Source organism: Enhydra lutris, unplaced genomic scaffold (genome assembly GCF_002288905.1).
Source record: "Enhydra lutris kenyoni isolate GAN:26980312 unplaced genomic scaffold, ASM228890v2 scaffoldscaffold11, whole genome shotgun sequence".
NCBI classification, from domain to species: Eukaryota; Metazoa; Chordata; class Mammalia; order Carnivora; family Mustelidae; genus Enhydra; species Enhydra lutris.
In genome coordinates this window covers 24,592,691-24,610,454 of record NW_019154095.1, presented here as the reverse complement: position 1 = coordinate 24,610,454, position 17,764 = coordinate 24,592,691, and the positions used below count along the sequence as shown (strand labels likewise).

The window sequence follows — 17,764 nt, the reverse complement described above, 5'->3', positions numbered from 1 at the left end:
GTACCCCTTCGTTTTTGAAAATCAAAAATGCCTCTAGGTATCACCAAATCTGCCCTAGAGGATAAAACCACCCCTAGTTAAGCATCATGGAGTCCTAGAGACTGGATGCTCTATGCATATCATCCCTGAGACACTTGCACCTGCCAGCCGCCAACTCTGTTCTCCCACATATTCATGCTTTCAGAGTCTTTGATTAAGTGACCCCTTCATGTTTACTAACCAGACCTCCCCCACATACAAAGGTTCACAGGAACAACAGACAGGAGGCCCTCCCATCCCCCTCCTCTGCATGCCAGCAGGATGGTACATGTCCAGGATTGCATTCAGACAACATTGGGTTCTTTTCCCTTAATCATTGGATTTTAAGGCTGGATCAGTCCCGTAATAACTATATCCTTTGACACATTTCTTAAGCTGTGAAATGTCAGGTGTCTCATCAGGGAGAACACACTAATAATAATACGTATTTTATATGGTCGCTGTGAGAATTAAGTGAAATACTGTATATAAAGCACAGTGCCTGAATATGATTAAGTGGTTAATATATGTTCAGTAAGTCATCTTTGTTTGTTACATGGCAGGAATATTCCACTTGCGTAATGCTTTGAATTCCTAAGGAGTAGAAGTAAAGATGCTTAGATCACATGATATAAACACCAAGTTGGTGACAAATGAGACTTGCAGATTTTAAGCACTTTATTTTATTAGCGAGAGGCTGTGAGCTTAAATTGTAATCTCACTTTTAGTGGAAAGTTGCATTTGAGAATAAAAATATGTGCCCACTGGGATTTTGCTCCTGTGTCCTTTGTTTGCTAACAAACTGTGATAATGCATCTAGCCTGGGAAGCCCATTAACCAAGACGGAAGGTTTTGCGAATGAATAGAAGACAGATTTACCTTTATGAGTGTGCATAGGAAGTGTAGTAATGAGGATGAATTGCCAAGGTGAGAGGGTGAGTTTGGGTGGAGATAAGGGGTACTCGTGAAGTGTTTGTGGGCCATGTTAGTCATCCAAATGCAGTTATTGCCAGTTATCTCCTTTTTTTGGAGAACAGGGTAAAATACAAGGCAGGAAAAAACAGTCCTAGGTCTTGGCATAATACCTGAGAACAGTTGAGTTTAAGGGAATAAAAGCGAGAGTTAAAGAACGAGGGGCCCAATATTGAGTCTAGAAAGAGTCTCTTAGAAATATAGGATATAAAAGTGCTTTATAGGGGCGCCTGGGTGTCTCAGTGGGTTAAAGCCTCTGCCTTCAGCTCAAGTAATGATCCCAGGGTCCTGGGATCGAGCCCCACATTAGACTCTCTCTTTAGCAGAGCCTGCTTCCTCCTCTCTCACTGCCTGCCTCTCTGCCTACTTTTGATCTCTGTCAAATACATAAAATCTTAAAAAAAAAAAAGTGCTTTATAATGACTTTTATTACTTCCCATGGAAGGAGCATCTAGAACATATTATATGTGAAAGAACCAAATCTCAAAGCAACCCTTTAGGTCGAATGATTGATAATTTATTTGTTTTCCAGCCTGGCCTACTTGGCAACTTTCCTGGTCCTTTTGAGGAGGAAATGAAGGGGATCGCAGCTGTAACTGAGATACCTTTAGGTAAAGTTCACTTTGCAGCTTTTGTAAGATTTAATAAAGCACTTTAAAATTTTTCTATTGAGGTATGGTCTACATACAGTAAAGTGCATAGATCTTAAGTATACAGTTCAATAGAGCTTTTAAAATGCATGAATTCGTGTAATCACAACTCAGGTCAAGACAAGGAAATTCTAGCAATCCAGAATGCTCCATCACGCCATCTCACAGATAGTACCAAATCCCCAAGTTAACCGCTTATTCTGACTTCACCATACGTGAGTTCTGCCTTCTTGAACCTCCGTACACAGTGTGAACTGTTGTGTCAGGTTTCTTGTAGTTGTCTAGAGTACTGAAATCTATCTATCTAGAGTACCTATCTAGAGGTTGTGTGCTACTGTATAAATAGGATGTTTGGGTGGTTTCTAGACTTTGGATATCAAGAATAAAATAGTTATGAATATTCTTGTATCTGTCTTTGATGGACATGTTCACTCATTTCTGTTGGATATATATTGGGTTATAGGGTAGCTGTGTTTGAGCCTTGTAGATTCTGCCAAGCAGTTTTCCAAAGTAATTGTATCCCCTGACAAATAGTACAAGAGTTTTACTTTCCTCTCCTTAATACGTCTCTACCTGCTAGCATCAGTGTTTTTCATTTGAGCCACTTTGTTGAGTGTGTGGAATCCCATTATTGTGTCATTTGCTTTTTCTTGATGTTGTAAGATTGTACAACTATTGACCTTTTCTTTCAGTGGTTAGCGTTTTGGTTGTTTTTGCTTCTTTAGAAAAATGATTAAAAAAGATAGTCTGTCTCTCTTTCCTTCCTTCCTCCTAAAGTTGAAATGTTTGTTACAGTCCTTTGCCCATTTTCATTAGTTTTAAAACATTCTTTTTTTTCTAAGTTTTTCTTTTAATTCCACTTAGTTAACATAGTGTTATATAGTTTCAGGTGTATGATGTAGTGATTCAGCAGTTCCATACATACGTCACCTGGTGTTCATCACAAGTGCACTCCATAAATCACCCACCTCCCCTTTGGTAACTATTCGTTTGTTCGTTAAGAGTCTGTTTTTTGATTTGTCCCTCTCTCTGTTTTCCCCTTTGTTCATTTGTTTTGTTTCTTAAATTCCACATATGAGTGAAATCGTATATTTGTCTTTCTTTGACTGACTTATTGCACTTGGCATTATACACTCTAGCTCTATCCATGTTGTTGCAAATGGCAAGATTTCATTCTTTTTTATGGCTGATTAATGTTACATTATGTATGTACATGTATATAGATATAGACACACACACACACACACACACACCCCGTATCTTCTTATCCATTTATCATTCAGTGGACACTTCAGCTTCTTCCATAATTTGGTTATTGTCAATAATGCTGCTGTAAACATAGGAATGCATGTATCCCTTTGATGTGGTGTGTTTGTGTTCTTTGGCTACATGCCCAGTAGTGTGATTGCTAGATTGTAGGGTAGTTCCTTTTTTTTTTTTTTTTAAAGACATTATTTATTTATTGGACAGAAAGAGATCACAAGTGGGCAGAGACAAGCAAAGAGAGAGAGAGAGAGAGAGTGGGAAGCAGGCTCCCTGCTGAGCAGAGAGCCCGATGCGGGGCTTGATCCCAGGACCCTGAGATCTTGACCTGAGCCAAAGGCAGAGGCTTAACCCACTGAGCCACCCAGGCACCCTGGGTAGTTCTCTTTCTAACTTTGTGAGGAACCTCCATACTGTTTTCCATAGTGGCCGTACCAGTTTGCATTCCCACCAGCAGTGCACTTTTTCTCCATATCCTCACCAACACCTGTTGTTTCTTGTGTTGTTGATTTTAGGCATTCTGACAGGTGTGAGGTGATATAGCTCATTATAGTTTTGATTTGCATTTCCCTGATGGTAGTGATAATAACCTCTTTTCACGTGTCTGCTGGACATCTATGTCTTCTTTGGAGAAGTCTGTTTATGTCTTCTGCCCATTTTGTAATTGGATTGTTTGTTTTTTGGGTGTTGAGTTTATATAAGTTCTTTATCTATTCTGGATACTAACTGTTTATTGGATATGTCATTTGCAGATATCTTCTCCCATTCTGTAGGTTGCCTTTTAGTATTGTTGATTGTTTCCTTTGCTGTGCAGAAGCTTTTTATCTTGAAGTCCCAATAGTTTGTTTTTGCTTTTGTTTTCCTTGCTCAGGAGACATATGTAGGAAAATGTTCCTATGGCCAATGTCAGAAATTACTGCCTATGCTCTCTTCTAGGGTTTTTAATGGTTTCATGTCTCACGTTTAGGTCTTTAATCTATTTTGAATTTATTTGTGTGTGTGTTACAAGGAAGTGGTCCAGTTTCGTTCTTCTGCATGTTGGTATCCAGTTTTCCCCAACACTGTTTGTTGAAGAGGTTGTCTTGTTCCCATTGGATATTCTTTCCTGTTTTGTCAAAGATTAATTGACCATATAATTGTGGGTTTATTTGTGGGCTTTCTATTCTGTTCCATTGATCTGTGTGTCTATTTTTGTTCCAGTACTATACTGGTTTTTTAAATTTTTTTTAATTTAAATTAATTCATATATAATTTATTATTTGTCTCAGAGGTAGAGTTCAATGATTCATCAGTCTCCTATAACATCCAGTGCTCATTACATCATGTACCCTCCTCAATTTCCACCACCCAGTTACACCATCCCTCTACCCTCCCCCAGCAACCCTCAGTTTGTTTCCTAAGGTTAAGAGTCTCTTATGGTTTGTCTCCCTCTCTAGTTTTATCTTGTTTCATTTTTTTTTTTCCTCTTACTGTTTTGATCACTCCAGCTTTATATTATAACATGAAGTCCAGAATGGTGATGCCTCCAGATTCGCTTTTCTTTTTCAAGATTGCTTTGGCTATTCAGGGTGTTTTGTGGTTCCATACAAATTTTAAGATTGTTTGTTCTAGTTCTGTAAAAAATCCTATTGGTATTTTGATGGAGATTGCATTGAATGTGTAGGTTGCTTTGGATAGTAGATGGTTTTAAGGAATTCTTTATATATTCTGGCTATAAGTCAGATTATATGCATTCTGAATATCTTCTCTGTGGCTTCAAGTCTGTGGCTTGCATTTTTACTCCCTTACTGGTGTCTTTTAGTATGTAGAAATCCTTAATTTTAATGAATTCCAATTTAATTTAATGAAAAAGACTTTTCCTGCCACCTCCATTTTATTTTTAAGCTACAAAAGTGATAGAGTTATTTTAAGTACCCAGTAGTACCTTGTTTTTTTGTTTGTTTGTTTTAACAAGAGAGATGATTCAGAATTTCTGAAAATCAAAAGTAGTTATCAACAAAGGTGGCTGGTTTTTTTATTGTTTTTTTGCCTCTTTAAAAAAAAATGTAGGGGCAGCTGGGCGACTCTGTCAGTTAAGCATCTGATTTTGGCTTGAGTCATGATCTCAGGGTCCTGGGATCAAGCTCTGTGTTGATCAAGCTCTGCTCAGCAGAGAATCTGCTTGTCCCTCTCCCTCTGCCCCTTCTCACACTCATGCTCCATCTTTCAAATAAATAAATAACATATTTTTTAAATGATGTAAAAAGATGGTCAACATACTGGGAATATATTTTTATAGCCTATATGAAAAACAAGTCTTTAATTTCTTTATTATGTAAAAAACCCCAAAAATAAAAACCACATATAAATATCTTGAGAGAAAAACAAATTAAAAAGATTAACACGGGGTGCCTGGGTGGCTCACTGGGTTAAAGCCTCTACCTTCGGCTCGGGTCCTGGGAATGGAGCCCCACATTGGGCTCTCTGCTCAGCAGGGAACCTGCTTCCTCCTCTCTCTCTCTCTCTCTCTCTCTCTGCCTGCCTCTCTGCCTACTTGTGATCTCTGAATGTCAAATAAATAAATAAAATCTTTAAAAAAGAAAAAAAGATTAACACATGATTTATAATAAAGAAAGAACAGAATCTTATCAAAATGGAAGTAAAATAAACATTAGATTAGGATCGGGAAGACATGTTAAGCTTAACATGTTAACGTGACTATGATAGAGATAGTGATAGAGATTTAATATATCTATTAAAATAATTTTTTTTGTTTGCATTTGGTTGATACACAGAGTTAAGTTTTGGGTATACAACATAGTGTTTCAGCACATCACTCTGTAGTGTACTATGCTCACCCAAAGTGTAGATAGAACACTATTATAGTGCCACTGGCTGTATTCCCTATATGCTGAGCCTTTTATTCCCAGGGTGTATGCCTGTTACTTAACTGCTTATTGGTATTATTATACAGTTTTGGAAAAATACTCAAAATTTAAAATGTTTTAAAATGGATTTTCTTGGTAGCTCTGCACTAATTTTATTAATAGTTCCTGGATCTCCTTTTTCACCTCAGAAATACTTGTCACCTCTAAAAATGTGAGCAAAATACATGTTCAGTATATAATAGAGAGCCAGATGTATTAAGTTAACATATTTTAGGGGCACCTGGGGGGCTCAGTCAGTTAAGTGTCACTCATGATTTTGGTTCAGGTCATGATCTCATGGGTCAGCTCACGTGGTGATCTCATGGGTTGTGGGATCAAGCCCTGCCTGAGGCTCCATGCTCGTTGGAGAGTCTGCTTGAGATTCTCTCCCTATAACCCCTCCCTCCATTCGCACGCATGATCTCTCTCTCTCTCAAATATTTTTTAAAAAGTTGTCATATGTTAGCACCCCCAAACCAAATTAAAATGAAGCACATTAATGAAAACTTTGGACATCATGTTACAGTACAGCTCTAGTGTGCCTGGGTATTCAACTTGCCCAAATAGCTGTCCCTTTGGGGGCTTGTTTTGTGTCTGTAGAGTACAGGCTGGTGAGATACTTCCACCTGGCCAACTGTGCAGGTGTGTTCAGACTGTCTGCAGACTCCTATGCCATAGCAAAAACGCACAAGATGACTGTTAAACCTTTTCTTAAAAAAGAATTTTCTAACAATGTCATAGCTCTATATATTGACCAAGAAATGTCCTATCTTTTCTCATAGGAGAGATTATTTCATTCAATGTGTTCTATGAATTTTTTACCATTTGCACTTCAATAATAACAGAAGACAAAGAAGGTAAATGTGTGCTGAGGGAGGGTGGGCAGTGCAAAGTACAAAGTAGAAGAAAAATCTAAATAAATAGAATTAGAACTTGTAATATGCAGGCCTACTCTTCAGATTCTCTGTATGTAGCGTATAGTTTGAAGATCTTAGCAAATTTTTAAAAGAAGACTACCGTAATGACTATTAAAGTTTAATTCAGGGATGCAAAACACTTGGAAGAAGTGTTTCAGGACTATAAACATTCTTATCCTTTCAGCTAGTCTGCCTTATACTGCTCATGATTTAGTATAAGTATTCACAGGGGTAATCCATTATCTTTATATGCATAATGATAGCCTTTCGTTAAAGCCCAAGACAAATCTTGTCCCATCATCTCCCAGCCAAGGGACCCTGTGTAGACCAGCTTCACTTCCACATTTTTTTTTTTTTTTTTCTGGCAGGTCCCTAGAATGCAGGCACAGGATGATGTATCCTGATTTACTGTTAATTTTTACCTCTCCTCTCAGGAGAAAGTCTGCCTGTACCTCCCCTTTGAAGTGTTGAGCTGTAGGCAACAATTGCTGAAGGGAAGTGTGTTGGCAAGTCACATTAGGTGAGGCTGATAGCTATGTCCAGGTACCTGTCAGTGGACCAAAGAAGGAGCACTGATTCTTTTCCCTTATTATAATTTTACCTGGACCCCTGTGTTCTCAGATAATTGGGAGGGGATCTGGCCATTGTGACAGGCACAATGGTTTGATCCTTATTAAGGCTATGATATTAGGATGTTGCTTAATTCTTACTGTTGAACAGTTGTGAATATCAGTAAACCAAAATTAAGTGTCCAGCTTTGAGTTAGAATCCGTTATACTATCATATGCATCCATTATGCTTCATGTCTCTCCTTACTTCAAATTAGGTCATCTACTACATGGACGAAACATGGACTTTGGAGTGTTTCTTGGGTAAGTAAAGAACATGGTGAGTGTCAGTCCTCAGGAAGACTATGTTGTATTATATTGATGAAAAGTAAATTTCACATCATGCCGCAAATATGGCCAGAAGTAAAGATACTGGATTCCTAGTTTTGAGACAAAGTTGGGGACACTCTTTGGGAGCCCGTAACGGAGTTAAACCTAGTAAACAGAAATCTGGAGCATGATTAAAGGCCCCAGATGCATGTTGGGCTTATTGCTTAGAAGGGAAGAACAGCATTGTTTTTTACATCTTGTTAACATTCCTGGAAAAATATAACAGGGCTTTGTAATTAGAGACCTACATTTGAATCTGGGGTTTGCTCTTTAGTAGGCTGTGTTGTATTGAGTTATTTAGCTTCTCTGAGCCTCTATTTTTATCACATGGAAAATGGTGGGTAAAACCACTCAGATTGCAAAGTTCTTGTGAGGCTTGGTCATTAATGGATTAGGGAGATAAAGCACCTGATATAATGCCTGGCCGTGATCATTATATATTCATTATTATCATCATTGGTTTTTTTTCTTTATAAGATTTTTATTTATTTATTTGACAGACAGAGATCACAAGAAGGCAGAGAGGCAGGCAGAGAGGAAGGGAAGCAGGCTCCCCGCTGAGCAGAGAGCCCGACTCGGGGCTTGATCCCAGGACCCTGGGATCATGACCCGAGCCAAAGGCAGAGGCTTTAACCCACTGAGCCACCCAGGTGCCCCCATCATCATTGTTTTTAAATGTCACTGTAATTTGTCTTTTGTAGGTGGAATATAAACAATAATACCTGGGTCGTAACTGAGCAACTCAAACCTTTGACAGTGAACTTGGACTTCCAAAGAAACAATAAAACTGTCTTCAAGGCTTCAAGCTTTGCTGGCTATGTGGGCATGTTAACAGGATTCAAACCAGTAAGGAGTCTACTGTTACATAATTTTACAGGTAGCTCTGTGTCCTGCTTTTACTGCCTGTGAAGGGTGGGGTCTAAGGACCTCAAAAAAATATGAAGCCTCAGTTCCTCCCTTTGCACTTCTTGTCACCGTCATAGGTGTGAGCTCACGTAGAGAAGAGTAAAGAGGGAACACAGGTTTGTTTCTGAACCTCTTCTGAGGAAAAAGCACGTGGCTGGTTGTGGAGGGCTGGGAATGTACTATAAATCTGGCATCTGGCCTTTAGTCTGCCACTCAAGACAAGTTAGGCATTTATTCTCTACAGTTAATTTTCCTTCTCAGACAAGTGTGGCCAATAACGTTGTACCTGCTCATTTCACACACTACACATGAAGACGCTTTGAACTTCTAAAAGCTGTTAATAGAATGTGATAGTATAGTTTTGACTCAGCTTTAAATCTCCACCTTCCACTCCCCACCCCCTGCATTCCAGGATTTGGCATACCAGCATAAATATGAGAGGGCCTTAAAAACAGGATGGTTGAAGTTTCTGACCTCATTGCTTTGTCTTGTTTTCAGGGACTGCTTAGTCTTACATTAAATGAACGTTTCAATATAAATGGCGGTTATATGGGTGAGTAGAGTTTTTAAATGGGAATTGTATAGATGTTTTAAGAGGAAGGCCAGACTGTGTTTTCTGGTTCATAGTCTAACCTGATTGCAGGCTTGTGACACTGTGTGTGTTTGATTTCTTCCAGGTGTCATAGAATGGATTTTGGGAAAGAAAGATGCTATGTGGATAGGGTTTATCACTAGATCAGTTCTGGAAAACAGCACAAGGTAATCTGTTTGATTGCTTTATTCATTTTAAAATTTTATTTTTTGTTGGAGATAAAAGTGACATTAAATATTATCTTGGTTTCGGGTATACAATAAAATGTTTTGGGATTTGTATCTATTGTGAAATTATCACCATAATAAGTCTAGCTAACATCCATCACCACATACAGTTACAGAAACTGTTTACTTTGTGTTGAGAACTTCTAAGATTTACTCTCTTAGCAACGGTCAAATATACAGTATAGTATTGTTAACTATTGTTACCTTGCTGTACATTTTGTCTCCAGGAATTACTTATTTTAGAACTGGAAGTTTGATCCCCTTCACCCATTTCTCCCACCCCCCCATTCCCCACCTCTAGCAACCACCACTCTGTTCTCTGTATTTATAAGTTTAATTTTCTTAGATTCTGCATGTAAGTGATATAATAAGGTATCTGTCTTGCTCTGTGTGACTTATCTCACTGAGCATAATTCCCTTATGGTCCATCCATGTTGTCACAAATGGCAAGATTTCCTTCCTTTTTTTACACTTGAGTAATATTCCAGTGTGTGTGTGTGTGTGTGTGTACATGTACACACACATATACCATATCTTCTTTATCCATTCACCAGTCAGTGGTCACTTGGGTTGTTTCCGTATCTTGGCTGTTGTTACTCAGGCTGCAGTCAACTCGGTGCTGCAGGTATCTTTTAAAGTTAGTGTTTTTGTTTCCTTTGAATATATTTCCAGAAGTAGAATTGCTGGATCATATGGTACTTTTTTTATTTTTTGAGGAACCTCCATACTATTTTCCGTAAAGGCTGCACCAGTTTACATTCCCACCAACAGTGTACAAGTGTTCCCTTTCTCTAGTTCCTCACCAACTCTTATCTCTTTTGATAATAGCTATTCCAGCAGATAAGAGGTGATAATTCATTGTGGTTCTGATTTGCATTCCCCTGGTGATTAGTGATGCTGAGCACATTTTCATGTACTTGTTGGCTACCTGAATATCATCTTAGGAAAAATGCCCTAGTCAGATCCTCTACCCATTTTTTATAACAGATTTTTTTTTTTTTTTTTTTTTGCTACTGAGTTGTCTGAGTGTGATATTATGTTTTTTTTTTTTTTACAATATATATTTGGTTTTTGTTTCCATTAACTCCCAAAAGCCTTATAATTTCCTAAGTGTTGAGAATGATAAATGTGTCTTTTGTTATAGTAATGAGACCAGTTATTTAATCAGTCATGCTGATGTAATGAAGCTTCCATAAAAGCCAAAAAGGAAAGGGTATGAAGAGCTGGGTAGGTGAACACATAATCTGGGAAGAGGCATGCTTTGAATGCATGGAAACTCTATGTCCTCACATACCTTGCCCTATGCAGCTTTTTATAAGGCTTTTGCTTCATATCTTTTATCATCTCCTTTGATAAACTGGTAGACATGTTTCCTTGAGTACTATGAGCCACTTCAGGAAATTCACTGAGACTAAAGAGGAGCTTGTTGCAGCCTCCAGTCTCAACCAGTCAGCTAGAAGCGCAGGTAATTGGAACTGGCACAATGGGGCTTAGAACTGGCCTCTGAAGTGGGGGATGGGATGTAATCTTGTTTGTAAGTCTGAATCCTTAACCGGTGGAATACTGTGCTATCTCAGGGTAGATAGTGTCAGAATTGAGTTGTTCTTGGACTCCTGCAGGGTTGGATGTGGCAAGCCCCCTCCCACCCGCCAATGTTAAAGTTGGGTCCAGGAATCATAAAAGAACTAGATCTTTATATATTTTGTATATTAACTCTATCAGATATATGATTTGCATGTACTTTCTTCCTTTCACTGGATTGTGTTTTCATTTTGTTGATGGTTTTCTTGCTATGCAGAAGCTTTTTAGTTTGATATACTTTCACTTGTTTTTGTCGCCTTTTTGCTTTTGGTGTCAAATTCAAAAACTCATCACCAAGACTTATGTTAAGGACTTTTTTTTTTTTTTTTTTTTTAAAGATTTTATTTATTTATTTGACAGAGAGAGATCACAAGTAGGCAGAGAGGCAGGCAGAGAGAGAGGAAGGGAAGCAGGCTCCCTGCTGAGCAGCGAGCCCGATGTGGGACTCGATCCCAGGACCCTGGGATCATGACCTGAGCCGAAGGCAGCGGCTTAACCCACTGAGCCACCCAGGCGTCCCTATGTTAAGGACTTTATACCTTATATTTGCTTCTAGGAGTTTAAAGGCTTTAGGACTTATGTCCAAATCTTTAATTCATTTTGAGTTGAGTTTGTGTAAGACAGTGGATTAGTTTCATTCTTTTGCATGTTACTGCCCTTTCCCAATTGTGTATTCTTGACTCTGTTGTAAATGGGTTTGTTTCTGGGCTGTCTGTGTGTGTTTTTATGCCAATATCATACTGTCTTGATTTCTAACTATTGTTTTGTAATATAGTTTGAAATCAGGAAATGTAATGCCTCCAGCTTTGTTCTTATGATTGCTTTGGCTATTTGGGACCTTTTGTGGTTCCATTCAAATTTTAGGATTGTTTGTTCTATTTCTGTGAAAAGTGCTACTGGAATTTGCACTGAATCTGTAGATTGCTTTGGGTCATATGGACATTTTAACAATATTAATTCTTCCAATTCATGAACACATTTATTTGTGTCTTCTTTTCTCTTATCAGTGTCTTATAATGTTCAGTGTACATGTCTTTCACCTCCTTGGTTAAATTTATTCTAAGGTACTTTAGTCTTTCTAATGCAGTTGTAAATTTCTCTTTCTGGTAGTTATTAGTGTGTAGAAAAGCAGCTGAATTTTGTATATAGATTTGTGCTTCTGAAACTTTACTGCATTTGTTTATCCTCACAGTTTTTCAGTAGAGTCTTTAGGGTTTTCTATATAGAGTATCATGTCATCTGCTATTAGTGACAATTTTACCTCTTCCTTTCTGATTTTGATGCTATTTCTTTTTCTTGCCTAATTGCTCTGGCTTATATTGAATAAAAATGGTGAGAGTAGACATCTTCATCTTGTTCCTAATACTAGAGGAAAAGCTTTCAGCTTTTCACCATTCATTGACTACAGTGTCAGTTAGGGCTTGTCGTATGTGGCCTTTATTATGTTAAGATATGTTCCCTCTATACCCACTTTGTTGACAGTTTTATCATGAAAGGATGTTGAATTCTGTCAAATGCTTTTTCTGAATCTATTGAGATAATCATATGCTTTTTATTCCTCATTTTGTTAATGTGGTGTATTACATTGACTTGTGGATGTTGATCCATTCTTGCACCCCTGGAGTAAATACCACTTGATTATGGTGTACGATCCTTTTAGTGTATTGTAGCCTATTTTAAATTACTCATATTAAAATAGAAAAATATTTTCTCGTTAATCTCCCATTGAAGAATTCTTTCAGAGTTTCTAGGTAAACCTTTGACATTCATATGGAATTCATGTTTTGTGTGTTTAAATAAAAAAATAAACTGATTTATTTAAAAAATGCTAGGGATAGTGCCAGTATAAAGGGTACCTGTTTTTCTTAATTTACAAAAAACCCATCCATACACAGAAGAAAATTTGTACAATAAAATCTTCGTTTAAACTGTTAATACCTGTTAAACTAGAAGTTATATTCTGTGCTGGTACAGAAATTTTGTAATAGCCAGCACTACATCCAAGTGACCTAGAATAAATGGGTATCATTCCTATTTTTAATGAGTTCAAGGGAGTAAGATTTAGTGACCTTTCTGAAAATTGTTTCTAATAGCCCAGTTTTCCAAGGTTACTTTCTATTCCCTAAGTCCTAGAAATAGTAATTAATGTTATTTCTTCTTGATCTGTTGTTGAGTAAAAGGCTTAGACAACTAGGGTGGAAGATAATCTTTTGAGGCTGTTTGGTTTGTCCTTCAGATTAGAGGGAATATTTCAGATCTCAGTGTTCACCACATGGTGTTGGGGATTGTTCCACCATGAGCCACTGCTCACCATCCTTTTCTAAAAGAACATGTTTCTCAGATACTTGTGTTCCCTTAGTTTCCACAATGAAAAATTTTTCAATTCAAGTTACTTAAAAACGTTTATTTTTTTTTTAATGTTTCTATGTAGTTATGAGGAAGCCAAGAATATATTGACCAAAACCAAGATATTGGCCCCAGCATACTTTATCCTGGGAGGCAACAAGACTGGGGAGGGTTGTGTGATCACACGAGACAGAAAACAATCTTTGGATGTATATGAGTAAGTACACTTGTTCACACAAAATAAATAGAAACTAAAGCCTAGACTGACATATTTACAGGTTTAACGCAGGAAGCCTAAGCAGAATTTCTTTTGTATCTAGACTCAACACCAAGCAGGACAGATGGTATGTAGTACAAACAAATTATGACCGTTGGAAAAGCCCTTTCTTTCTTGACGATCGCAGAACACCTGCAAAGATGTGTCTAAACCAGACAACCCAAGAGGTATGTTCATAATGTCATTATGTGGAAAGAAATGGTGACCTTTAAAGAGTATCTTAGTTGTGGCATTTTTCTTTGGCCTTCGACGAATTTTTAAACTTTCTGATGAGTATCTCTGGACAATTTGTACTGAGTTTTTGTTTTGAATTGAAAGATCAAAATTGTACTGTATTTGCCTTTTTGACTCTAATACTAGACACCACTCTTTAAAGCTGAATGAGTAACAGACAAGAATTAAAAGGGCAAAAGAGAGAGAAAGTGATATATTAATACCATTAAATCTCATTCTAAGAGTGACTCCAAGAGAAATTATTTTAGGGGATTGTGGGGAGATTGACTGAAGAATGTCTTTGTTTCTAATGACCCATTTGTATGGATAAGGCTGCTGATATCTGCATTTAACTTAATAACTTAAATTATTTTTGTGTTTTAGAATATCTCATTTGCAACCATATATGATGTCCTATCAACAAAACCTGTCCTCAACAAGGTATTTAAAAAAAAAAAAATATATATATATATATATATGTGTGTGAGTGTGTGTGTGTGTGTGTGTGTGTGTGTGTGTGTGTACTTTTAGGGAAGTAATTTGGTCTTGTTTTTATCTTTCCCTGTTATTTAGGACCCCAGGTCATGTTCTGCTTAACGTTGATTTTTAAAAATGTTTTTATGTGACAAAACAGTAACTCTTGGGATGTGACAAACCAATTAGTGTCGTTCTTTGTCCAAAATTGGTAAAAATACTCTTTCCAATTTGACTTCCATGACATTTGAATCAAATGTAGCCTTTTTACTTTTTTGACTTCCCCTGTCAGAAATTTTATGCTGTACACTATAACTAACACCTAAAACTCAACAGAGTCTGAAGTGTGTTTATAGATGGAGCTTTGTGCCTGCATAGTTTCCCCCACTGTGTCAGGAACACGGTAAGGATGAGGACAGTCACAGCGAAGCTGGTTATAGTTCGTGGTCTACACTATTAGGCTTTGCAGGACTACTGTTTATACTGTTGAGGAGGGTTGAGTGTTAAAGTTTTGTGGTGAAGCAGTGTAGTACTCAGGAGTAAGATCTCATAAGGAGCTGAGGGGATTTTCTCCTTGGCCTGTTTATATTCATGACCTGGAATAATGGCACTATTGAAGTTAGTTGTCTTAATTATTTTTTACTTATATTTCTAAATGGTGAACTAGAACTATTGTTATTAACTTCGTAACTATTTACATCTATGTATATTTAATGTCTTTATTTATATACAATTTATATATTAAGTAACTTCATAAAGCAATTTGACATGTATCAAAATTAACGTAAGTCAGGACATCTTAGAATTTGAAACATCCTTAAAATAAAAGTAACTTTTCTTTCAGCTGACTGTATTCACAGCCCTGATGGATGTTACCAAAGGTCAATATGAAACTTACCTGCGGGATTGCCCAGACCCTTGCATAGGTTGGTGAGCATACACCTGGCCTCTAGAATGCTCTCTGTGTGGCATGAAGATGGAAACTCACATGCATCAAACTAGTGCAGCCATCTGATCTCCTTCCAAAGACCAAGACTCAGGGCAGTTTCTCGTTGAGGCATGAACTTGTCTTTCTTGTGTTTACAGTTCAAAGACGATTTTTGCCATAACAGTCGATTGTTCTGTTTGCAGGTAACTTCTTTATATACAAAAATCAATCATCTAGAATTTGCAGTTTCACTTCACTTTGACTTTTAGGGATAGGGATGGGCAATGAATCTATTAGGGGACCCGCCTCCATAGAATAAAAGCAAAATTCTCCGTGGGTATTGAATCCAGCACATCTGTACATAGTTCAGTTTCTCAGTTCAATCCATATATTTTTAAATTTTCTTTCCCTCTGGTTCAAATTACTATTAAAATTAGCACACCATGGTCTTTGCTGTCTGTGACAGCAACGTAATTTCACTGATTTTGATTGGAGGGGGATGAGACAGACCTTCAGCTGTGTATTTCTCTTAAGGGGCAGTAATACTCAAGGCTTTGACCCTCAATAGAAGTATTTATTTTGGGTTCATGAAGCAATCCATCTGCAAGACAGCCTTTCATACACAGAACTGACACATTCCCTTTTTCATGATTACTCTACCTCCCAGTAACTCCAGGCAGTTGTTAACTTCAAACACAGAGTCGCACGTTCTGTGAATTAATAGTAAATAGGCCAAAGCCTTATGGAAATTGAGAGGTGAACCCGTAAAGTTACATTAGTATCATTCACTTAATAAATGTTTAGTTTGTCTTTCTGATCACTATGTATTTTTTAAAAACTTAGTTACTAAAAATGTTTTTCAGAAATCAGTCCTATTTATGAAAGTGCTAATAATAGAACTTGTTAACCTTTCAGACTTTAACAGTTAACTGTGAAATGCATGCCAGTTGGGCGAGACTGTATCCACTTTATTTTTTATGTTACTTGTGTTCATGATGCTCAATAAACAGTCATTGGAAATAGTGTCAGTGGTCATATGTGCTGATTCAGTGTACACCCACATGCCAGTTTGAGGGCGGGGCTTATTAGCGAGAAAGTGAAGCTGAACACAGCATCTGAATTAAATTACAGGGGTTACGTAGGTGGGTTCTTCAGTTTATGACTACTTGGTCACCATCTTACATGACTAATCCTTCCACCTCTAAACCCAGTGGTGTCAGCAGTGTGCAGGTGTCCAAAGGCTATTTTTCCCCTGGGAGGAGGTGTTTCCACAAAACTATAATAATGATACTATCTTAGTGAAGCCAGAGGAATTATAAGAGGATTTGTGTTAAAATAGGATTTAAATTAAAAAAAAAAAAAAAAACCTCAGGGGTGCAGCAGCCGGCTCAGTCAGAGGAGCATGCAACTCTGGATCTTGGAGTCATGAGTTGGAGCCCAGTTTTGGGTGTGATTACTTAAAAATATAAATAGAATCTTAAAAAAGCCCACAACTTCAGATTTTGTTCCTCTTATAAAAATGAAGTGAGGTAAACTTGTATTTTTTCTAAAGTCGTAACCTTTGATATTCATAATAGGTGAGATGCTAATTGTTTTAGACCAGTTCCTCAGGACTACATCAGAGGATAGGGAGGAAATAACACGCATTAAGATTTTAGGTAGAATTGCTTAGTGGTAAAGAAGCAGTTATAAAATAGGATGTGGAGTATAAGTCTATTTATAGAAGTACTTATGCAAAATTAGATAAAAATCTAGAATATAGAAAGATGACGGGCAGGGTGTTTACTAAAATGCTGACATTAGTTCCCATTAGAGCTGTATTAATTCCTGTATTAATTTGGTTATTAATTTGGAGAGGACATTAATGAGATTGTAGGTTTACATAGTTTTACAACACTTTGCTTTATTGTGCTTCACAGGTAGTGTTTTTTTACAAATAGGTTTGTGGCAACCTTGCGTCAAGCACTGTTTTTCCAGTAGCATTTGCTCACTTTGTGCCTATGTCACATTTTAGTAATTCCCACAAAATTTAAGACTTTTTCATTGTTACTGTATTAGATATAGTGATCTACCCACCACCCATTTCCCCATCTCTTTCCCTCTCCTTGCACCTCCCTATTCCTTGAGACACAATGGTATTGAAATTAGGCCAATTAATAACCATACAGTGGCTTTTAAGTGTTTAAATGTCCATTTATCTATTGATGAACACTGTTGTTTCCATGTGTTGGCTATTGTAAATAATGCTGATATAAACATAGGGGTGCATGTATCTTTTTTAATTCATGTTTTCATTTTCTTTGGGTAAATAGCCAGTAGTGGCATTACTGGATTGTGTGTATTTGTTTTTAATATTTTAAGGAGCCTCCATACTGTGGCTGTACCAGTTTGCATTCCCAGCAGTGCATGAGGGCTCCCTTTTTTCCATGTCCTCACCTACACGTGTGTGTTATCTCTGATACTAGCCCTTCTGACAGGTATGAGGTGGTAGCTCATTGTGGTGTTGATTTGCGTTTCCCTGAGGAGTGATGCTGAGCATCTTTTCCTGTGTCTGTT

General features: G+C 37.4%; 1 protein-coding gene across 1 annotated transcript in view; it reads left to right on the top strand.

The window, feature by feature from the left end:
- The window catches only part of LOC111144609 (N-acylsphingosine amidohydrolase 1), a 48,768-nt gene extending 32,537 nt beyond the window's left edge, over positions 1-16,231 (top strand). The window contains exons 5-14 of the mRNA XM_022498993.1: positions 1,523-1,601; positions 6,592-6,666; positions 7,553-7,598; positions 8,366-8,510; positions 9,069-9,123; positions 9,248-9,329; positions 13,402-13,533; positions 13,637-13,760; positions 14,191-14,247; positions 15,125-16,231. Coding sequence (XP_022354701.1) covers positions 1,523-1,601; positions 6,592-6,666; positions 7,553-7,598; positions 8,366-8,510; positions 9,069-9,123; positions 9,248-9,329; positions 13,402-13,533; positions 13,637-13,760; positions 14,191-14,247; positions 15,125-15,214 — 885 coding nt within the window. The 3' untranslated portion in view covers positions 15,215-16,231. The remainder of the gene's footprint in view (positions 1-1,522; positions 1,602-6,591; positions 6,667-7,552; positions 7,599-8,365; positions 8,511-9,068; positions 9,124-9,247; positions 9,330-13,401; positions 13,534-13,636; positions 13,761-14,190; positions 14,248-15,124) is intronic.
- The last annotated feature ends 1,533 nt before the right edge of the window (positions 16,232-17,764 follow it).